The 24505-nt window shown below is 39.5% G+C and overlaps 1 protein-coding gene across 1 annotated transcript in view; it reads left to right on the top strand.

The window, feature by feature from the left end:
• Positions 1-24505, top strand: part of KPNA3 (karyopherin subunit alpha 3) — a 52397-nt gene that overhangs the window by 3045 nt on the left and 24847 nt on the right. Inside the window, exon 2 of the mRNA XM_065630521.1 lies at positions 17120-17164. Coding sequence (XP_065486593.1) covers positions 17120-17164 — 45 coding nt within the window. The remainder of the gene's footprint in view (positions 1-17119; positions 17165-24505) is intronic.

Raw genomic sequence — 24505 nt, 5'->3', positions numbered from 1 at the left:
ATTACTGATCCCCTCTGGGTACAGACTCTTCTGGCAGACCAAAATACTTACTCCTTTAATTTGTAGTTAACTTGGATTTTATTACTAGGTTTCTTATGCCATATACTTGTCTTTGCTTTTTGTTAATACAGTTTTAAGGGAAAGAAAAGATGAGTAAGTATTTTTGGTTTATGTTGAGACAGATCTCAATACCCCATGCAACTTCTCACTATGCTCCTTTTCTGATAGCAAAGAAAAGGATCTGTTGAGCAGGAGTCAAAGCTTCTGAATCCTTGACCTGTGCATTTCATAGTTTCAGGTCTGGGTGTAAGTGTCTTACCTTTTTGTTGGCTTCCTCTCTTAGGGACGTAGGTTGTGTATGTAGAACTGGAATTCTGATTTTGAGGTTGTTAATAATTCCAAAAAGTATTTAGCCTCCAAAAGGGATAATAGGAAAATCAAATGCCAGAAATGAAGCATTACTCAGTTAATATGAGTTTGTGTTCTTGTTTTTATTAGTGAGACTCTTCTATTTTTATAGGTACTGACATGTGATTAACAGCAGACAGAGCTAACCTGAACCTGCAGAGCTGAGCGAAAAGGAGCCAAGACACTAGTGGCTTCATCTGGACAAACAACTGCCAGAACAGTTTCTCTGCGCAACCTTCTCAATTTTATATTCTCCAGAGATGAGAAAGGGCTTTTTAAATTGTCCCATATACGAAGAGAAGGCGTTCCTGTGTTGATCATAGGCATGTAGTCTTAAGTCTCAGTGTGTTTCTTCTAAGTGTATGGCACTGATTATTCCAATACAATTGAGTCTTTACAAGGCAAGACTGAAAAGTTGCAGTCACTTAATTTGTGATAACCCTTGTAACTGCTGTATTTGTTTATGTTGACATCTAAGCTAGACTAGCTTTTGAAAAGAAAGCCTAATTTGAGCCTTCTGATTTTTCTATTTCCAGTTCTTCAGCTTCATTCTTTGCCTAGTAACATCCTTCTTAGACTTTTTTACTCCTCCAACTTATTGGACTAGAAGTGTTGCTTATTCTTTATTGCAATAGCAGTCACCCATATGTTGGCTCATTGTTCTGATGTTTTAGGTGACAAATCAAACAATCCAGCCCATTTCTTTTTGTTGGGATTAGTCAGCATCCCTGACTAAAACTGAGGAAAAATTCTTGATGAATGGAGATGTTATAATTTGTAGGTCTGTCTGCATGACTGTTATTTTTGTGTGTAATGCAATGAGGCTATGTGGTCATATAATTAGCAAAATGCATACTGGATCAATAATAAAGCTCCATGTGCACTCATTTAAAAAAAAAAAAAAAAAGAAAAAAAAAAGCCAAACACCCTCCCCCCTCAAAACAAACACCACACACACACAAAGACCCAAACCAAACACCACCACTACCAAAAAAACTCCACAACCAAATACCAACCAAACAAAAAGACAAAGGCCCAAACCAACAAGAACTAGTGAGGATTTAGTGCATTATAGCCTAAATAACTTTCTGTAAAAACACTTTAATGATGGGGATTAAAATTTCTTTTTTGTCATACCCCTAATCATAAGTCAAGAACACAAGTCCTTGAACTTCTGTTGTTTAGGCCATAGGATTAACCTCCTGAAATTTGTTGAAGGCTATTTACCAAAAGGAGATGTTGCCATTATGTCATCTTTCATCTACTCTTGCTCTGTTTGATTTTAAGCTTCAGAGGTCCTGGCCACTCATGTCTTTTTCCCCAGTTAGAGTTTTTTGGGGGCAATTGGATCACCTTTTGCTCTGTATCACTTTTGGGTCCAGGGACTTTGAAGGATTCATTTTTATTCTGTATCTTTATTCTGACCCCAGATGAAGCAGAAGAAGAAACTGCACATAGCCCAGATCTCAATCATGAGCTCTGGCAGCTTCTGTGTATTTACTGTTGCTGCTTTGCTAACAGTGTGGATCTCGTTCTTGAGGATGCTTGAACTTATTCACATTTTTCTGTCATGCTGCCATGAATTTTTTTGCTAGCAGAAGAGTGTCATTCTGGGAAGCCCAAATCTGTGGTTTCTGGGCATCTGAGAAAGGTATAGGTTGTCTTACAGCCATGTTCCCATCAAAGGCTTATTGCAGTGGAGGTTCCATAGCTGCACAATGTTAAGAATGAGCAGATGTGCTGCTACCAGCTCATTGCCTGATACTGTTCTGTGCACTGACTGGTGTTTTTGCTGTACTCCCCTCAAACACTACATGAAGCAAATAAGGCTTGTAGCAATCCCAGAAAGCCTTTTACTTCCAGATACTTTACAACAACCCAGTTTCTTTCAGGGGCAGACTTTTACAAATTGATCAGCTTTCTGCCTTTCACTTTGTTGGCGCAGGAACTGATACTGGCAAAAGGAAGAGATGGGAGGGAATAGGGCTGGGACAGCTGATTTAGGTTGGTTTGAGCTACTGTAGGCCTGCTGTCTTAACCTCATGGACTCAGTGAATCTCAATAGTTTAAGTGAAAACACAGGTGTCAGGTAGCTTCCTGTTGGGAACTGGATTTAATATAAGATCCAGTACTTTGACACAGAGTTCTTAAGCTCTGACTCCTGCAGCTGCTTTATTGCCCTCTCAGGCCGGTATACTCTTGGGAGAATACAAGTGTATGTTTGTACCTTGGAAAAAATTACGTGGATAAGAAGTAAGAGGTAGATGAGGGAAGCCTCCTCGGTTGCTATTGCTACAGGATTCTCCAAACTTTAGTTAGCCTGCAAGTAGGTAGTACAATGCTGTGAAATGTTTCTGACTCTTGGCAGAAAGCAAACAACTAATAGCTCCACTTAGATATACTGTCTTGTATTTTCCTTGTGAGGTCAAAAATCAATTGAATGTGTTGCATTTTAAAATGTTTAAAGACACAGCTTAGGAAGCCATAGTTGATATCAGAAAACAATTTGGAGATTGCATCTCGTGATGAACATAATCTTCATAAGCTGATTGGTATCTGTGCTTGCTGTATTGAGGCCCAATTATTGCTATTTGTTGTTGTGATATACCGAGCCCTAGCTAATCTTCCTGTAGTTACAGAATCTGTTTTTCTTCATTCTTGTGTATTTGTAACACCACAGCAGTTGCACTGATATCTCTAAAGCTTCTTCTATTAAGGGATTGATTTCTAACTTGTAAACTGTCAAAGTTGGTAGCAGCATAACTGGCATACTAGTTTTGACAGCTCTTTAGCTATTTTCACATAAATTCTTTTAGGTTTTCATAATATTTTGCAATTCCAGCACAAATTCAAGCAGGACGTTTTATCCTCTAAAACTGTGTTATCTGACAAGGCAGCGATTAGGAGGATGTACCAGCTACAAGTGAGTGATCAAATCTATATTTATTGTGAGGTTGGAAGTGGAATTAGGCATCTAATTTATAAGGTTTGGCCAGAAGGAGCAACAAACTGATTGAAGCTGATGGGGCACGTCATCAAGTAGTTAAGACAAATTTCCAAATGAACTGACTTGAAATGAAAAAGAAATCTAAAACCTCTATGTTTTCCAACAGTAGGGTCTATCAGTTGCTTCCAAAATACCCAGCACTGTGATCTCTGATACTGAATTTGTATTCCTGATTAATTCTGTAACAGCAGAATCTCTGGGCTTTGCTTTCCATTTTGCAAAATTTGACATGGGTAGTCAAAAGAGCTAGTTTCTTCCAAGAAGTTAGTCCTGCATCAGAGCTGACAGTGCCTTGGAGTTAAGTAGTTACAAAGCTCTTCATATTTCCTTAATTTTCTGCTCCCTTAGCTTCCTCAGTCAGCCCTTCACATCTGGGGAAGACCAGCACTGGCTCATAGAGATCAGTGTGAAGGGGAGGAGGTACACCTTGTCTTGTGATATTTAACTGTTGGATTATTATCCCTTCGCAGTCAGGTTGACACCATTAAATCTATGGGGGAAGCTCCACATTGTTTCTTCTGGGTCAGCTGACACTCATCTCCTTTCTCAGGTCAAGCAAATGTTACAGTCAGTTTTAAGCTTTATTTTGTGTGTATCTTTAATAAATACAGCAAGTACAAAATAGGAACATATACTGTACAAATAGCAGCAGGAGACAAAATTAATATCTTCCCCATTCACGGACCTATTACTGAATTACTCTGTTCCCCATCTTCTGTCATGTCTGACCAGCTAATGATCTCTTCTTGTGTGTTTTTAACCTTGGTTATTTTCAAATTCAGTAACAGATGGACTTTGGAGGTAGTGATGGAACAGGTGATTTGCAAAATCAGCTTGGAGAAATGGCTTCCTCATTTGTTAGCCCTGAGAGATGTACAGGGTGTTTCAAAAAGGTGGACTCAATTTCAAAGCAGTGTAAGTAAAAAATCGGGTCTGTCTTTTTGAAACACCATGTATTTTAATGAGTGCTTGAGCGTCATTGCAAACCTGCTGGTGTGGAACGTAGTCAAAGCATGTTTGCAGGAGGAGAAGGTGGTCAGACAGGGTGCCAGGGCGAGTTCTGGCCGGGTTTTCAGAGATGCATTAAGGGATTCCTGGCCAGGTGCAGTGTGAGATTTCAGGTTTGCAGTTCTCAGGATGTCCTGGTCCTGGTGTTTTCCTAGTCAACTACAGTGCAAGTCAGAAAGTTGATGGAATTATGCAGAGAGACATTGTAGCTCTCACGCAGGTAAGCTAAGGTCACCCTAACCAGCAGATAATGTCTTTACATGAAGCTTTTTGACATCAGGGTCTCTTGCTTCTTTCCCTGCACACAACTGTTAGATGCAAAGTCAGTGGTAGTGATTTCTCTGCACCAAAAACCTGACTTGCAGCCAAATATAGAAGGCTTTCCACATCAAGAGAGAATCTTGAAATGAGAGAGCCCTGCTAGGAGTCAGCAGGATCCTGTTAACCACTGTTTGTCAGGCATGCAAGGAGAATGTAGGCTGGTAATGGGTAGTGTTCATAACACTGAACAAACAGCAGTGAAGAGCAACCTTCCAGACAAGAAGAGATGTTTAAGGAGCTCTGATACAGGCAGTCAAGGTGATGGCGCCTTCAAGGATCAGGAGCCACCAGTGGCAGTTCAGAATCTAGCAGTACCCTCTCTTCAAGCCCATTGCCGATAGGGATATGGCCCATTATACCTCTGTGGAACCTGTGTTTCAGTGGGCCCTATAGCTGTGAGGTTTGAAGGAGTTTTGTACTGGTTCTTGTCCATCAAAACCGGACTGCTTCTGGTGGTCTAAGTGACTTCATGAGGCTAGCTGATAGCCTTTCTATGGAAGGACATATAAATTGGAATTTTTAGAAACTGAAGGTATCCTCAAGGAGAGAAGTATGATACCCAAAATGTTCAAACAGCAGAAATATGTAATCAGGGCTTATATCATGTTAAAAAGTGAGGTAGAAGCACCTAGATTTCAGGATACTGAAATTATTATATCCGATGGGTTGCTGACAGGGTTCATAAGAGACTGTGGAATGTTGTTGGAGTGTATTTTCTAATTCCTAATGCTCCATCTTCTTCCTGGGTTGTCAGCTGGGTTTGTTGTTTTATCTTGCATCTTGAGCAGAATCATCTCGTCATAGATTTAATTAGACAGCTAGCACATGTTTAATCTTTTTTTGCCTTTTGATTTTATCTTTCAAAGAATAGAAAAAAATCTGATTTCATTTGAGCTGTGTAATATTATACCAAAAAAAACTTGCTGTGATTGAATATAGACTAACTCTGTAGGGACTTGGATTTGTTGTTTTTTCATGGCACCCTGTGAATATATGCAAATTGCAATTATTGTTTCCTATTTTATAGATGGAATAATAGGACTTTTTTCTCACTTCACAGGGAGGTGCTTATAAATACATCATAGAATCATAGAATAGTTATCAGGTACTTTGATACTACAGTTGAAGACTGTTCAAGTATCTGGAAAGGGAGTGTCTTTGTTCAAACATAAATTGCACAAGAAGGTATCTGGCTAGTATTTAGCCTAGAAGGTTTTCTTTTCTTTTTTTTTTTTTTCCTTCCTAGGGGAAACTAATATAAATATCTGGCAAGCTTAAGAGTGTCTGGTCTTCTGTGGCATTTGCCCCAGAAGTCTGTGAGACCTTTTTGACCAAACATTTGATTTCATAATTAGATTCTTGAAAGTGGTTATCTACTATTTTTATAAAAGTTTTTACATTTAAAAGAATTTAAATAAGTTTTTATGCTGATCTAAAAATCAAAATTTTAGTCTGATGTTTGCAGCTAGTTACCATGAATAGTCATTTTAATTTTGCTCTGCTTTTTTCTGGTTTTGTGTCCTGCACACAAGAAAAGACAGTATTTTGGCTCTGAAGTATGGCATTAAAAGTGTATGGTGCATTTGGTTTCTGGTAACATCCGTTAGAAAAAAACTGTACCTATACCTCTGAATTGGGGTATTCTAGACTATAAAAGAGGAAAGGGACTCCTGCTCTTTTGCAATGGCAATCAGCTGTTCTGCTTGAATAGACAGGTTGGTGTACTTTCCTCCCTCACTAAGGGAATGGGAGGGACGCTTGCTTAGAAATTCTAGAAGACAGAAGTGGTGTCATGTCTTAGAGGGACCCAGGAGTCTTATAGGTGCTTTGCTTGTTTTCTCTCAAGGACAGGATAAACTTCTATTTCCAGGAGATTCTAAAGCATCTGCTACACTGTGCAATATGGGAAAATAACTAATATCTTTTTAGTGTTCACACAACTTAATAGAAATTTGTGTACTGGCAAAAGCAGATTTCTGTGACAAAACTGTACCAAGTTTCAAATACTTGTACCTATTTAGAGTGTGTCAAGCCTTAATCTTCGAAGTTTTAAAAAAAGTGTGAATAGGAATCGCTTGTAATTAGGCTGTCTAGGTTATCCACTGTTCTTGGTGCTTATTGGGCATATCACAGTGCCCAGATAAGGCAGAGCTGGCATCATTGTAAAATTCAGTATGGTTTTCTGTTTCTGAAAAGTACAGGGGAAAACAAACAAACAAAACAAAACACCAAAACCAACTTGATAGATTTATCCTTCAGACCAATAGTTTCTTTTGGGCTGTTGCATAAATGACCAAACTCCACAGTGAAGTTCCTTATGGTGGGCCCTTGTCAAAGTGGAGATAGCAGTGGCTGCATTGCCACAGCTCTTTGGAACGCTACATGGACAGGTTCCTTGCCCTGTTAGGACCACAGGACAAATCAAATATTTTGAATTAGTTGGTGATCCTTGCTGCCTGCCTGTTGGTCTGCACAGACCAACTGTTGTGCAGTGATGAGTTAGCTTGGTGTGTTGTGGGATTACCTGGAGACTTCAGTTTGACTTCAGGTGGAGGCCATATGGCTGCATTGTGGTCTTTGGTCTGTTGTCAGTAAAGGTGATTAATGGTGTTAAGATCTACATCTGAATGGAAATGCTGTACAACTTTTGACTAGGTATAATGTCCTTGATTGACACAAGAGCAGTAACTGGAAATCTACTAGATTCTGTCATCCTTCCCCCAGTTGAGTTTTGATGTTGAATAGAGAATTCCAGCTCTTTTATTCTATATTAAAACAGCAGATAACACATTGATTATATCCTGGACTGCTTTGTGTCCTTCAGTATTGGTGCAACTTTTGTTGAATGCAGCCAACTAAATTGCTTCAGGTCTAGTCTCCTGAGGATTGTTTGATATGTCTGTACTTGTAAACTGGGTAATTGGTATACGGAAATTAAAACGTGTGCTCACATCTCACTTCTTAACTGGTAGTAGCTCAGTATGCAGGTTAAACAAATGCATAGAGGATATCAGGACCTAGAAGAATATGCTTACAAAAGAACTGGTATGAAATAAACTTAGCAATTGCTTTTCTGCCAAGATATTTTGGGGCAACAGAAGTAGATAACGTGGATGGGCAGCTTTGTTTGCTTCCATAGGGCTTTCAGATGAGTCAGCACCGTCAGCAACAATAATTGGAGGCTTGTGGCTTTCCATATTGACATGCATGTCTGACTTCAGTGAGTCATTACCCATCACCAAGTAAAAGAATCACAGTGGCTATCTCACGCATCCAGTTTGCTGAGACTAGCCAGGTTTACATAGATACTTGAATTATCTTGCCACAGATTGGCTAACAAAAAGCAGCTGGTATTAATTTCAGGGGCCCCAAACTGGGGATTAAAAAAAAAAAAAATCGTGTGGCAGCTTGAGCTGCAAAAGAACTAGTTTTCCGTCAGTGGCCTTTACTAACCCTGAGGAACACGAGTCCCAGACAGATTATGGCATAAAATACAGTAGCATAAATACTGCACTCTGCTCCTAATGTACTAGTGCTGCATTAAAGATTACAAGCCAGAAGGAAAATTTATAGTATTAAGGTTCTGCAGTACACAGAGAATCTGAACTGAGTCCTATTACTTTCTGCAAAATTATAGAATGTTTCCATAAAAGAGGAGCAAATACCTTTCAGGTCAACCAGTAATCAAATGAAATAACACTCTTGGAGTCTCAGATCAGGCACATTCTAAGTGTATTTGGCTGCTTTGGTAGATCTATGATTCTATGAACTGTTGCTTGTACTGTGGAATCCATGCCCTCTGCCTTCATTTCTAACTGGGTCAGCATAATTTAATATGGAGCTATGATAACAAAGCCAGAGGTGAAGTTGTTCTGACTTTGTAGTCTATATGACTGAAAAAAATCACTGTTTTTCTTAGAAAGCTCCATTTGGAGCTTTATGGGAGTACTTGGTAATTAGGTAAATCTCAGACTTCAGTGTGGGGTAGAAAGGTCTGCCTAGAACATATGCTGGGGGCAAAAAAGGCTGAGTAATAATCCATGATGCTTGTGACTGAAGGAGTAAACCTAGCAAGAAGGGTTAATTTTGGCTAAACATTTGGTTTAGTTTGGCATGGATGTCAAATCTTTTTGCACGTTCAAAAGAAATAGAGGGAATCAGCATGCACAGGATTGTTGATTTTAGTTCTTTCAGTTGTGATTAAGTAGTTGCATTCAGACCATCATGATGCTGCCCCAGAATTTTGATTTAGTAGTCCCAGAATTTTTCCTTCATGTATTGTGATTTGCTTGCAATTCTTGGACTAAGCTATATGCACTTTGAAAGTCTGAACAGGTAGAACATCAGTATCATCTTCTATCAGTGTCCCTTTGTCTCTTTGTTTTTGGCTGAAGCCAACTGTGCCAGAACAATTAGAACAGTGTCATCATTCTGAGCCTCAACTTTATACGTATTAACAAATTGTGTTCCTATGCAAATATGGAATATTTAATTTCTACTGTTAACCGAAGATAGGCAGCTGACAACCTTAATCATCTCAACTATTGTATACAAAAAAGCACTTGAGGGGTTTTTTTCTGCCCCAAACCAGCCCAGCTCCTGAGGCTTCTGCATTTTCATGTGCATTGCAGTATTTCATGCTCATTAAAAGGTGTCAGAGAAGGAATAAGGAAAAAAAGCTAGTAAAGCAATTTCTAGGGAAGAACGGTGTTTACTTCATCAATGCAAACACTTTCTCCTTTTGCTGTGTTGCACCCACACCTATGTTGTAAAGTATTTAAACTATACTCTAGGGAAGGAGGAGTAGTTAGATTTATACAGTCCTAAAATTACATTCGGCCCTTTGAAGGCAATTGTGATGCTGATGTGGCCCCCAGTGAAAATGAGTTTGACACCCTTGCTCTAGAGTATGCTCATATGCAAGAGGGGAGGTATTGGTTAAATCCAGTCCAGCTGTTGGAGCTGGGCCAGATTTTTCTTTCAGTTAGGCAGGTGGAAATAGTCTGGAATTGACTTGCAAATGCTAAGCTCTTTGGGTACTGTATGTGTTTAATCAAGCTACTTTGCTATCCCAGCTACGTATTCAGGGTAGCTCTTTCCTGTAAGCACGTATCATCTGATTTTCTGAGTCCAGTTCCTGTAATGTTGAGAGGCAAGAGCAGAAATAAAGAATTTAAATGACCAGGTATCTTTTAAAGAAGTTTGTAGATGCAGAGAAAGTAGAATCAGTCAGTGAATTTGTTTTCTTTTCCACTTTATAGCTTGTTGTTGTTTAACACCAGTGGGCAACTTAAGCACCACACAGCCGCTTGCTTGCCCCTCTGCCATCCCCCCGCCGTGGGATGGGGGATAGAATCAGAAGAGTAAAAGCAAGAAAACTCATGGGGTTGAGATAAAGACAGTTTAAAAGGTAAAACAAAAGCTGTGCACACAAGCAAAGCAAACCAAGGAATTCATTTACCACTTCCATGGGCATGTAGGTGTTCAACCATCTCCAGGAAAGCCGGGCTCCATCAGGCGTAATGGTTACTTAGGAAGACAAAACACCATCACTCCAAACTTCCCCTCTTCCTTCTTCTTACCTCAGCTTTACATACTGAACATGGCATCATGTGGTATGGAATGTCCCATTGGTCAGTTGGGTCAGCTGTCCCAGCTATGTCCATTTCCAACTTCTTGTGCACCCCCAGCCAACTCGCTGACAGGGCGGTGTGGGGAGCAAAAAAGGCCTTGACTCTGTGTCAGCATGGCTCGGCCAATAATTAAAACATCCCTGTATTATCGACACTGTTTCCAGTACAAATCCAAAACATTGCACTGTACTAGCTACTAGGAAGAAAATCAACTCTGTCCCAGGCAAAACCAGCACAGGAGCTGAACTTAAAAAAGCAACTAAGTGCACATTATAGCAAAGTTCCTGGAAACGTGTCTTGTGTATCCACAGAATAGCCAAAACTGACCTTGGTGTGTGGTGTTTGTCTTGTCAAGGTGAGCCTGGCTTTCCCACTTTGTGAACTGGCTGGAGACTGGTGTGTGCTGGTCGGCCTGCAGGAGAGCAGGGGCAGCCATCGAGCTGCTTGCGGGGCAGCTGGCAGGCCAGCTGTCCTGGCAATATTGGTGTGATGGTTGGCATAAAAACATCTGTTTCTTGTCTCTCCATCTCTGGTGTTATCTGGACTTGCTCCTGTTGCAACGGAAGGGGTGTAAATGTGTTAATTAAAAGATTACACTTCTCAGGTATCCCACTTAATGAGGTGGCTAGTTGGGATGAGCACCACACTGAGCTCCAGATCTCATTGTTACAATGGTAGATAGTTTTTTTTAGCCATTAGATTATGGTTATACTTTAATCTTCCATCTGATACAATTGGTATACCTAAAAATGGTTAAAATGTTTAAAACCTTTGCAGCATTTGGGTTTTTCTTCTGTGCAGAGAATGTACATTATTAAACACCTTGTACATGAAACTTCATTTTTAATTTCATTTAGGAAATCTTTATCCCAGCATAATAAAGGGAAAGTAATGACTTGAGCTTCTCACTAGTTCTATAAGTCACACATTTAAATAGTTTTGGTTTTCCAATTTGTACTGTAACTGGGTATGAAGTAATCTTATTGAGTATCCAGAATTTGTCTCTGAATGTGATATACTTAAGGGACTTTAAAGTGCTTATAATCAATTAAGACTGATTTTTAGATGTTGAGTAGAAATTTCAAATTAACAGAAACCCTAAGACTAGTTCAGATATTTCATTGTGAATGAGATCTAACCTGAATAAAGTAGTACCAGTGTTTTAAATTGTTCTTTCATAAATAGGATTATTCTGACTGCTTTGTCTCAGATAGGAGTTTGTCCTTTGGAATTAGCCTGAGTTTTGTTCTTGTAGTCTTGTATAGCTCTGGTAGGGTTTGTTGGTTTCCTTTGATTTTGTTGTTGTTGTGTCTCCCCTCAGGAAAAACGCTCTATGTTATGTATTGGCTACAGAGGGTTTTGAAAAATGTTATCTTGTTCTGGTGTATGTTAGACAGGTACAGCTGATTGGTTTTGGGATTCCTTGATTTTTTTTTTTTAGTTTAGTTTACAAAAGCTGTATGAGTTGCCTTCCTGGCAGTTAAATGTCTTATGCAGTTAAATGGTTTTTATGTTAAACAAAGGGTCAAGAAGCCAGAGAAGCTTGCTAGACTTAATTATCTCCTTAGAATCTCAGTGCTATTCAAAACTTCAGAGTAATCTTTTTGTTCATTTGCCAGGAAGGTGTGCATGGGCTGTCTTAAGACATAAAGTGGTAGTGTTACAGCAGTGATGCTTGCTCTTTAACATGTAGTGAGCATCTCCTGCACCTTGGTACAGGGTTTCACAAAGGATACTTGTGAAGTATGACATGGTTGAGCCAGAGGGTCCCAAATGTTTAATTACATCAAAACAATTCTTTGAATGTGCTGGCAGTAAGGCTTACTGTTATGCTGATAATTCGGAATTTCACAGGGTTATCTCGAGCCATTGCTTTTTGATATCGAGAGTTTTACGTACAGTTTTTTGTTCTGTCATAAACCAAAACATTTCCCTTCTCCACAGATGCCTTGAAATTGAGCTTTGAGTTTCTTGTCAGCTTCTTCTTGGAAGAGAGATACCAGAGCTGAAACATTGGTCTGATGAGGAAAGCTGTATTCTGTGTCACTTCTGCTCACTGAGAGTGTCAAAGGCAGTTTTACAGAGACTGTGGCATTCTTTGAAACCTTATTTTGGGCATTGACTTGAGGCTTGCTTTGTTTTCAAGGTCAAGTGTCTTTTTTGTCAGCTTAGCATTTTTGTGATTTGTATCACCATGAAAGAAGGTTCCCTTGCAGCCCTTAACACAACAGCCCTAATGTGTGTCGTGATTCTTTTTTTTTTTTTTATGGGCATATGAAATTAATTTCAGTTTTGATACTTTGAGGGAGCTAAGGATCCTTTTTCTTTCAACTGGAAGGCATTGGGGACAGATCTTGGCATGTAATACTTTGTATCTGGTTTTGGAAGAGTATTCAGAATTTCAAGGTAGAAGTGAGAACACTGATTTATCTAACAGCATCTGATAGATTTTTTTTTCTGTTTTATTATATAAAATAACAACATGCAGAGAAACTTGAAATTAGAAATACTGCTGAATACTTCTGACTTGTAACAAGACTTAGGGTACCTGGTGCATTACTGTGGTTATGTCAGCCTGTCAAACACACTGGTAAGTAATTGTTCTTCACAGATGGGGAACTGGGGAGAAGAAATCTCTTGTTACAAAAGCCTTATGAACTTAAGTCTGACTTGAGTCATGTGTAACAATTGAGATGTAATGTTGTAGCACAACTTGGTAGGTGTCGTATGTTCTTGTTTCTCAATAGTACATGCTGACTGATAGTTACTCATTTTTACTTTCTGCACCTTGTGTGTGGTGCAGTAGTACCCTTGTGTTTAGGTGTGGCCTCACAGTTCAGATTTTGCAAGAATAAACTGTCATAATTTTCTGTGATTTGTAGGGTTTTGTCTATGCCAAGTTTTCCCTCTCTGAGATTTGGAGTCTGATTTTTTAATTCAGTGAAACAGTTCAGATTTGTCTTGGGGAGGTAGTTTTGAGATGTGCTGTTTCGGTGTGATGTGAAGTTACTTGTTTGAGTATGTTAAGCTGAGAAGTGACCGCAGTCAGATGCTGTGCATGTCAAACACTCTATTAGATCCGTTGGTAACATCTTGTTAGGCTTCAACTAGTGTAGCATATATAGACTTTAGCAGATGGTTGTCCTCCCAGCCTGAAAGCTGATAATGAATCTGTGGGGTTAAGTTGCAGAATAATTTTGTCTCTTCTCTCTGTTTCAGCTGACCTGTGTTAGCTGGGGAAAATGTTTAACCTTTCTACTACTGTATAAATATCTTGTAAGCAAGCCTGTCAGTTCCCTGCGTGCTGGGGCTTGCAGGTAGTCTAAAAGTGCGGTATTCTGCTTAGAGTGGTAATGCTCCCTTAAAGGAAGGCTCGCAATGGTATTTAAGACTGCTTCCTTTATATACTGTTGGATTATAGTATGTTTACTTTTTCAGAGGCTGTAGGAAGGTCCTGATAACCTGTTGTATTTCTAAAATGCTTCATCTGAAACACAAGCTTTAAACAGCTACCTTTTAAGAAATGCCAAATCGGGACGAAAAATTACTTGGATCATTTTAAGTCTGTCTTTTGGGGAATAAAATTTGGGATTTGCCAGCCCTCCCTGCCCCCTCCCTCCCTCTTCCCCCAACAGATAAGATTAGAAATTGTGCCTATTGGTCTGCAGGTTTTAAAATAAAGCTTACAAAAGCTCAGCAGGAGAGTCCAATATATAGCATGGTGCTATACATATACCTTGATTTTGTGTAATGAAATGAGGTTGAAGCATGTTTTTGATCTTAAGAGTGTGGTCTCTCTAGGCAAAGAGAGCCAAATTGCAGAAATGCAGCAGTTCTTCACTAGTGTAGCAGCTCCTGTGGTAAAGAGAAGATCATGATGGGGAACAGCCTGAATAAATCCCAGTTAAGTAGCAGGCATAAAACTGAGAAATCAGGCCATTGTCAGGTGCATACATGTGTTTTGCATGTACAGTCTATAATTCCAACAATTTATATGTATGAAGTGGATTCCATGGTCTTAAATATATTGGTATGCAATGGTCATCTCATGTTGGGGACATGAAGTGGAACACAAGTATCATCAAGTTAGAAATAGTGTCAGCATACATTTAGCTGAGGGCACTGGTCATGATCCCACCACGGCAACCAAGTTTAACTGCCAGAATGCACCATAGGCTCTTTGGGAACTTCAGTCCCTATACTTGTAGGAAGACTTCGAGTAGTCCTAAGACTGTACTACTGATTATTGGATGATCCTGGTGACCCCGACATGCTGAGTTTTTAAAGATGTCATGCCAGCAGGAAGCTCTGCAAGACCGGGAGACCTTAGTTCAGTTGGGGGCCATACAAAACTCAGCACTTCTGTGAAGTTGAGGTTAAGTGATATCCCCAGTTATCAACCTGCTTGCTCTGTGAATAGAGAAGCAGCTCTGGACTTAATGGTAACTACTGCCTATTCTGTCTTTTAAAGGAGGAAGGAAGAAAAGCAAATGTACCAGAGCTGCTTTGAAAGAGAAACTACATATAAAAAGTTTAAAGGGAAATACAGAAGAACAGCTGAAAGGGTAAAGCCTAGGTAGTATGGAGATTGCCTTAAGATGCATATTAAAGCTCGGAAAATGTATGCTGCTAGTCAGCAAGAACATCCACGTATTTGATAACCTTTTTGAAGAATCTTTCTAAAGAGTGGTAGCTTTGTAAATGAGGAAAAGATGAGAGATTCTTGCACATTAAATTTAAAACCATTATGGAGTAGTCAAATATTTTGAAGAGCAGTTTGATAAAAGCGAAAAACTAGTAAAAAAAATTGAGACAGAATTGCAAGAGGGTAGTATTAGTGGGGCTGAAATAATGGAAGTATGAAACAAAGATAAAACCCTAACTGAGAAGCTGAGTGAATTATTTGCCTTTAGAAAGAAGCTTAGAGTCTTCCCAGAAGAGCCTTTATGGATGGATGACTCTGAGAAACTGTCTTTAGTCAAAGCATTGTTAGAGGAGGTTTTAGAGTAAATTGATGAAGTGAATAGTAATGCCTTGACTGGGACTGTGCTGTATTTGTCTTTTTGTAAATGAAAAATACTAAGCCGTTGAACTGTTGAACACAACATGTAATCTTTCTTAAATCTGCCTTGCTTCCAGAAGAATGGTAGTTGGCAAACGTTATGCTTGTCCCCTAAAAAGCTTCAGGTTTGGTCTGATTTTTCTGCTCAATAGAAAATACTCTAGAGTATTATTACCTAGATGAATGAAAAAATAAATTGTAACTAGGGAGGAAACTTAAAAGTAAATTGTGTCTTGCATCCATTAAATCACTGAGATTTCAAATCTGGCACATACAGTACTGGATTTTGGGGAGAAAATGCTGATAGACACTCAAGTTAACTAATTTGTCATGTATTTGGATACTCCTTAACATTTAAGGTAAGTAGGAATAAAAGATTAGATTTTAGAGTGGAGTGGGGGGGTTGTTCCTAGTGGGAAGTTCCATAAAGGACTTTTGGTGTCTAGCATGTTTGGAATGATCAAGAAAATGAGCTTTTATAGCAGAAATCTAGGACAGCCTTGCTTGGTTTTGCAAAATAACGAGGGGGAAGAAAAGTGTAGTTCTGTTAGATGCTGTAGTGCTAGTGTCCTCTTAATGCAATGAGGACTTGTTTTGTTTAAAGTAGTGTAGTTGATGCTTGTAGATGTAAAAATGAGAATTGTGTCTGTGTTTACTTGACCGAGTTGGTTAATCAAGCAGTGGACAGGAAAACAAGCCTTACATGTTCCTTACTCTCAAATCAAGGTAATAAAATGAATACTGCTATGCAAACTGATTGAGAACAGTGAAGTTAAGGTAGTGGTCTAAGCACTGAAACTACATTCTGTGTAGATTCATGGTATGAAGTTTGCTCATTTTATTTACCTGTGTTTGAGCTTTAGCATGTTTGGTATTTCTTTAGATGGCTGATGGGGAGTGGTGGTGTTTTCTGTGTTCTGCTGGTCTTCACTAAGACTTTATAGTTCAGGGAAGTTATTTGCCCAAACCCAAAAGGAACGTGATAGCAGCAGTGAAGGTCAGTAGCAAGGATAGGACACAGAACGTATTTTGAAGGCTAATTTTAGTTAGCGTGGGTGATCTTTGTAGGCTGCCAGCAGTCATCCAGTCCTGATTTTCTCTGAATTGCATTCTGATGGTACATGTCTTTTCCATTGATTGTGAAATGAATGCAGGGATATTGCCTTTACTAGGCTAAAATTGTTCTTTCTCAAACTTGTGATCTCTTTCAGCTAAGAGGTATAGAAGCACTGTAGGGGATGTGTCTTGAGTGCCCAGTATCTTTAAGAAGCTGAGATGTTTGTGGGCTGGTTTTCCTTTACAGTGTTCAGGCTATAGAACCTAAGTAGACTCAGTGTCACTGTACTTCATTTGCTTTTGCCACAGGCCTTATCGATCTTGTTTGCATTGAGCTTGCATCTTCTGTCACTCATGGTTGACTTTGGCCAGATAACTGGCATGGGTTACGTGTTTAGGTTGTAAAAGTGATCATATGTGAATGCGAGACTGTCTAACCTGTATTTACTGCTTCTTTTGGTGTGCACATATAAGTACTTGAAGAGTCATTCCAGTGAGGCTCCATGGGGAAGTCAGTGTTTTCTGCCTTTGGGATACTTATTGTGGTTGACCTGGAAACAACTGACTCTAAACCAAAACACTTCTTTCTTTACATGCAAATATTTTTTTATTTTTTATTTACAGACTATGAGAAGACACAGAAATGAAGTTACAATTGAATTGCGGAAGGTGAGTCTGCTTTTGTTTGTCAACTGTGTTACTTTGCTAATAGTGCTCTGATGTCCTAGCTAAATATTTTGCTGTAAGCTTTGCTTCATGGCCCCAAACTTATATAGAGAAATTGTAAATTTGTAGATTACTAATTGCAGATTCTAATGTTAGTTTTACTCTCCAAGTCCTTAAGCTCAGTACAGCAGAACAGTACTGCTGTACCCCAGTGTATCGCTTGGAAATAATCCATGTTCAGCTTCTGTACCAGTTCTCATATTATTACAGCGAAGGTGTCATCAGTTTGAATGTTTAAAGTCTCCAATTGGGAAAAGGGAGAGTTCTAGGATTTAGAAAGTGTGGATGTTCGTTTATTTTGTTTTCTGGACATTACTGCTTCTGTGCTGTAGAGGGGAGTTAATTTTAGGGCCAGATTTTGATTATATTGGGTAAATGCCAATATAGCTGGAAAGAACATGACTGCAAGAGGTGATCTAGTTCAGTGCTCTGCCTAAATACAAGATTCGTTACACCCTCACCTTTCATAACACTGCCAACGGCCTTTCTAAGCACCTTGAAGGATTGATTGCTGCTGGAGGATGTTTTCACAAGCTAAACCACTCTTGGGCTATGTGTGTAAAGAGAAAGGGTGAACTTTTATCTGCTTTTGGGTACCTTGAATATATTTGAGGACTGATACTGGCCCCTTCAGCTTTATCCTGTTGAGACAAATTCAGTTCTTCACCCTTTCCTTCGACAATCTGTTTCCTAGATTTGACTTGTTGCTGCTCCTCAGATCCAAATTGCCTGTATCTTTCTGGAAGTGTGGAGGTATGCAGGCCACAGCTGAGGTTTAAATGGGACAGTGAAAAACAATTCTTCACACAGTATTATTTATATTGAGTATGTTGACTTGCACTCAGTCTGTTGTCTGTTACATCCTTCGGACACTTCCTACAGTACTGCAAAGCAAGGGTAGTTGTTTATGTTCTCTATTTGCATAGCTAAATAAATGCAGAAGTTTTAAACATGATTGCTTCTTGTCTTTTGAATTGCCTCTGCTATTCCCAGACTTTCTTAACCTGAATTCTCATTCTGTTTCCCAGTATGCTTCAAGACTTCCCTACCTTGGTATCACCCATGTTTTCTAATAGTTTCGTTAATGACTTGATGGAAGCGTGTGCTTTCAGTATTCTAGTTGTAGGACACATCTCCTTTGGATCTCCCATGTGATGCATATCTCCAGTTTGCCATTTGAACCATTGACAGTCTGGGCCATACTTAGGAGTACACACCCACCCAATTCCATCTAAATTTTCTTTTCAGTACTTGCAAGCTGAGAGAGAAAATGAAAACCTCACTAAAATCAAGGTGAAGTGTTTCTGAATGGAAGTTATGTTGATAAAAATTAGCTTGACTTGTTTTTGAGAAATTTTGTCTGCACTTATCCCCTGATTGTGTAGGAGCTACCAAAAATGTTGTGCGAGTATGTTCTTGGGATCCTTCTGCTCTTCTTGAAAAAGAGACTTTTTTTTTTTTTTCCCAGGTCTTATAGAAAACTTTCTGTATCTCATTACAATAACTATCTGTAAGATTCATCCTGAGACTATAAGAATTAGTTGAGGAAACCTAATTGGACCCAAATGACTGGAAAAAAAATCATAATAACATGAGCATGATGTATCATCTAAAAATTGTTTAATGCTTTCATATTTTCCTAAGCAAAGAAACTGGATGAAGATGTCTGAATGTGTTGTGTAGCTTAAGCTGGCTATGGCCTTACCAGTACTGGCAGATAACCAAGGTGTGGAGAAAGCAACTTTTACATACAGTGGTAGGTGCCAAGTGAAAAAGGAAACTAGCCAGTTTTTTATTAAAATGAGATTCAGGTAATTTTGATCTGAATTATCAACAGCTGAAGTTTATGCTTACATGTTAAAGACCTTCTCTGTTCAGAACTAGTGTGTTGATTCAGTGTAAACTCGCTGTGTAACTGTGAAATCTGCACTGGGAATAATCATTCATAACACTTGGGCAGCCGATGCCTGCTAGCAAAGCCATGCTGTAAAAGATGGCTTAGCTAATGCAGCGTATCCACATACATCTTGTTAAATTGAGACTGCACGCAAGCATGCCAGTGCAGTCTTTGGAGACAGCTTTGCAGTGCAAAGTAAGAATTTTAATTTTAATTTAATTCTCATAATTGGTTTTTGTAACAGGTCACAGTTTCAAGGTCATTTTATTACAGAAGCATGGTGGGGAGCAAGTCATACACTTAAGGAAATGGATTGTTCTTTGTGCAAGGAGTCTTGTATGTGCCATGTGAAAGTGAGGAAGAGGAAGCCTGTGAGCTACTAGTGACTTTTCACTGAAAACTGCACGTGCAAACATCAGTTACACATTTAGAGAAGCCCAAGCACTGAATGTAGGTCAGACTGTAAATCAAGAGTGAACAGCAGCTGCAGAACATTTAAATGCAGGAAGTTGCGTTCTTCTGGAGCGGTTGCTGAACATCTTTCACTGCAGAGAGCAGAAGAAATCTGCTTTACTAAGAGATTCAGCATGCGTCTGAGTTGTTGGTTTGCAGCAGTTGAACTGGTCCTTGTGGGCAACTGGTTTGCTGTGGGAACTCTGTGTCAGATGTGAGGCTGTTGCTTCTGTTAAAGAATTGCGACTGAAATATAAAGGGATATATTTTATTAAGCTTCAGCAGTGGAAAGGATAAGCTGTAATATCATTGCTTCAGTCTTCATCTTCGTGGCTAATGCTGCTACCCTAGCAAGAGTATGCCAAACACAAGAAATGTTTGTGTTGGTGTGACTTTAGTAATCCACCAGTGCCTCTTCAAAACAAAGAGTTATCTTCCCTTTATCCCAGCTATCCAGATGCTGAGTGTGCACCCGGCTTTTGAAGAAACAGGAAAATTGAGCACATTCTCAATCTATTCTGGTGAAACAGTATATAGTAATGGGTTTGTCTTTTGAATATACTGAAGTATAAATATTAAATGAATGGATCTGATGAAGTTGCTTACATCTTTGTTTTGCAAGATGGAATAAATAAAAAAACTCACAGCTTTGAACAGTAGTAAACAATTTCTGCGTGCATTAGCGTGAGGTGTTTATTCTTTTGAGATTACAGACATCAAGGTGCATTTGAAACACATTCTGTGTTTCAAGAATGTATTATCTCTATTCACTATCTTCACACCACACTGCAGCTCTTATTCAGAAAGAAACCTTACTTTTTTTCCTTTTTTTTTGTTTTCCCACTTTTCTCACTATTTGATTAGGATTGAGCTAACAAAGCTATCTATGACATAAAAGGATAGCAGTTATCTGGCAGAATCCTGGCTGAGGCAGGGCTTGGCACTGCGAGCCAGTCAGATGATGCTCCTGGTGGTCAGGTGCCCTTTTCTGATTCAATATTGGCCTTGCTGAACATGTGTTTTACGCATTTTGGGAACAGACCTACTAAACTTCTGGAAAGATGGTCTCCGGCTATATTGTTAGTGCAGCAATGGGCCAAAGCACTTAAAAAGTAGCCATTTCTCTTGCCAGACAGACAAGATAATGATGTCAGTTCTGGTGATGGAGACTGTCTCAGGATTTAAAATTTAAGCTTCTTGGTATAGTGTCTTGGCAAAGTCTGATTTAGAATGTTTAACACTTAATTTTAGCATTACAGAAACCAAAAGGCTGATCTGTTAGCAACAGGGACTCTGGAATTAATTGGCTAACCTAGCTGGTTAGTCTCACTCTAAAGGAGGATGGGGTGAGTGAGTAATGGTTAGGATTCAGTTTAAGGTTCCATACCTAACAAAGCCTGTAACTCGCTTGCTGTGGGAGCCCCTTTTGTTCTGGGAGCTTGGCCTTCGGTGAGGAGGAAACTTGAGCTGGGCAGCTTGTGTGCTTTAAGAAAGGTGGTCAATGCTGTGGTCATTGAGTCAGATGCCACACTTCAAAGGAGGCCCTAACACTCCTAGCCTCAGCAGAAGCAGGGGATCCTGTCCTCCTTTAAGACCTGCTAACTAACTGGAATCCTAAAAACTTCCAGGATCTCTCACAAGGTTTATTTTTTTACTTTCTTGGCAAACTCCACTGCCTCTGAATGCTCATAGACATGAGCTCATGAAAGCTCTAATTGCCAATTAAGTTTGATGCAAGGCAAAGCAATTGTTTGCTAAACAAGTGGTGGATTAAGGAGCCGTGGGCATATGTCTTTTTTACCTGTTTCTGTGGCATACTGTACTTGTTGTCCTTACTCTGATCTTTCTTAAATAAGATGGCTTATATCCACAATAGCACCTAAATAAAGTATTGAGCCTTAAGGAAAGGAGTCTGTCTTCATCTTGCTGGGAGAGCTAGGGTGGGAAAAATATTTTTCTGATTCCCAGGAAGTCTGAAAATGCAAAAAAAAAATTTTAAAGAAGTCCACATTTTCAAGTTAAAAACAGTAAAACTTGCTTTGGTTATGTGTCTTTTGCAGTTGAATGTGAAAGTATAACTTTTCATTCACTGTAAAGTACATTTTTTAGGTCTAAGTCTATCAGCTTCAAAGAAACAGCTATAATCACAGGGAGACTGAAGCACTATTACTATTTTCTTCTGGAGGCTTCTCTATACAGTGTAAGTAGCACAAATTCTTGGGAAAGAGCTTGCATCTACCCTGCCTTGACTGATTCCTCAAAGAAAAAAAAAAAAGACCCTAGGAGGAAAATTTTGTCCTCAATGTATTCTTCTGGAGACTTGGTTGAAAAGGGCTATGAAGAAATTCCTTGGAGAATTGCTTGAATCCATTTTAGTAAGAGCTTGCTTTGGTTAACTTAACCAGCCTCAATCTTTGCAATCTCTGCTTGAGGCCACATACTGGTGTACGTGTACGTGTCTACTTATTTTTAGTCAACCTGCTCATCTTCTGAGAAAGATGTACACTGACCTAACAGGAACATTGTGACTGCTGTCTGTTGTCACAAAAGTGAGTTAGCAGAACTCAGATGTAGAGAACTAGCCCTTGTCTTCCAACTACATATCTGTAGCTGTGCTTTTATCTGAAGAACAGTCTTGGAATCACTTTGATTTGATTGCCTTTGGATGCAAGGGACATAGTTCACTGAGCATGTGGGATGTAATTTTGATATCCATGGATTGTAGGATCATCAGACTGACCTGTTCAGCCTTTTTACAGTTTGGAGGTTTTTTTTAAATCTCTGTAGGTGCTAATCAATTCTAAGACAGTGAGCAGAGACAACTAATAGTCCTTTCCCAACCATTAACGAAACAGAATCTTTCCCAAGGTTCATATCCAAAAGCTGTTACTAAATATACTCAGGCTAGATGGGCCACCTGTGAAAACTTTGATTCGGAGGATATTCAGCAGAGATTTTCAGAGCATCCCTTTACCATGATGAGGTTGGAGTGGTAGGCGTCTTCTTTTTCTTCATGATGGACTGTGGCAGGTGCTATCAGCCCCCAAAACCAAAATTGGACATTACGTGTAAGTGAAACCTAGAAGTTCAGCTCAGTCTGTCACAACCATGGTAGCCTAAAAGAGACATCTGGACAACCTGAATCTGCCTCCATCACTGGCCTGATCCTTTAGTCTTTCCTAGGATGTAAGAACAGATGAAAGAGCTGCTGCTTTTCACCTGTGAATAAAGCTAATGCTGGCTGACACTTCAGTTCCTAATGTTGAGATGTTCTTGAAGTTCTACTCTTTGTCCTCAGAGGACTCAAACGTAAATATCTTAACTTTCATATCAAAAGAACTTCATCCTACTGGTTTCTGAGTTCCTAAACCTCTCCCTAATCTGAAGAGGCATTTAATAATGGCGTTTGTTACCTGAAGGCAAACATTTTCATGCGTATTTCTGTTCTGTTGTGATCTTGAATCTTCCCGACAGAGTTGAGACTCTTCACAGTTATCCCATGTGTCAAATGCTGAAAACCATGTATAAATTTATGCTTAACACCTTTGACCACTCCATTAGCATATCCTATTGGTCATGTGCTGTAGTACTAAGTGGAATGCAGCACAGAGCCAATGGATATCCTCGTTGCCCACAAGGATTCTTCTTCTATTAATCATGTTGTCTTTGAAACTTGTTCGCATTGATAGGAACTTTTTTCAATCCTGTGGCCATCTTCCAAGAAGGTAAACAGGAAGTACCAGGATCTGCAGGATTTGCATATTTACTGTTCATGTAGCCTTACCTTCCCACTGCAAGTGAAGCAAACAATGGGTATCTGTCATCAAAAACTCTCAACAGATCATCACACTGGACAAGAAAGTGCACTCGTGGTATCATTCCTGTTGTTTCTAACCATTCAGCCTTTTTGCCTGGCAAATGTGTCCACATACCTTTTGTTCATACTGAAACCTCTGTAGACAGTTTTAGTAGGATCTCTACCAGAATGTTGACATGCTTATAATCAGCAGTCAGCTGCTGTTCATGAACTTTCAGACTTGGTTGTACATATCATGCATGGTTCAAGCAGTGGTTGAGGATCTTCCCTTTCGAAGGACACCTTCTTATTTTTGTTGGTGACAAGGTCTTAGCCTTCCTCAGGGATTCCAGTCTGAGACCTCTCCCTTTGAAAGGGCTCTCTCACCACGCTTTGAACAGGATGGCTGTATCCAGGTGTGCTCATTTGGTTTCATTTTCACCACAGGAGCCTGCAGAAGAGGCTGGTGCTGTGATTTAGGCAAAAACTTTTGAGTTTGTCACAGTATGGGCATGCCAAGCTGCAAATCGTATTCTGTTACCTCATGCAGGGGGGTGATTTGTCTATCAAATTACTGTATACAGTGGTTTAGCTGTCCAGGAATTGGATGCTTCTCCAAACGAACAGAACTGTTTCAAATAGCCTTAGGGCCACTTCTTAGGACTGGAAGGTTCCGTGAACATTTTGACTTTATAAGAAATGCTAATAAGAATAGCTTTTCCCTAGTAAGAAATTTTAGTGCTTTTCAATAAGTGCTAGCTTCTCTGCTTCAGGCTGCTGTGGAAGCTCCTCTAGGTGTGTTTCTGACAGTTGTTTTTCAGCCCAACCATCTGCAAACAGTGAGTAGCTACAGGAACATTCTTGCTTGCTCATACCTTCCCTGGCTAAGGTCATTTTTTGTGGCGCCACATGACTGACAGCCTGAAGATGTTGCCTGCATTCACAGAAATTCTAGCATCCACTTGTGGTCAATTATGTCCTGTGAAGTTCAGCTGTATCTCCTAAGGAGGGTAAAATATCTTGGTATTAGAATACACCTGCTTACTCATATTTATTTTGGTCAACATTAACATTAGGAAGCATCCTCCTAGGCATGCTCATGTTGCCAAAGGAATTGGATGGTTGTGTATGCAGGTAT

This window comes from Caloenas nicobarica, chromosome 1 (assembly GCF_036013445.1).
Source record: "Caloenas nicobarica isolate bCalNic1 chromosome 1, bCalNic1.hap1, whole genome shotgun sequence".
NCBI classification, from domain to species: Eukaryota; Metazoa; Chordata; class Aves; order Columbiformes; family Columbidae; genus Caloenas; species Caloenas nicobarica.
This window is presented reverse-complemented; position numbering and strand designations above follow the sequence as displayed.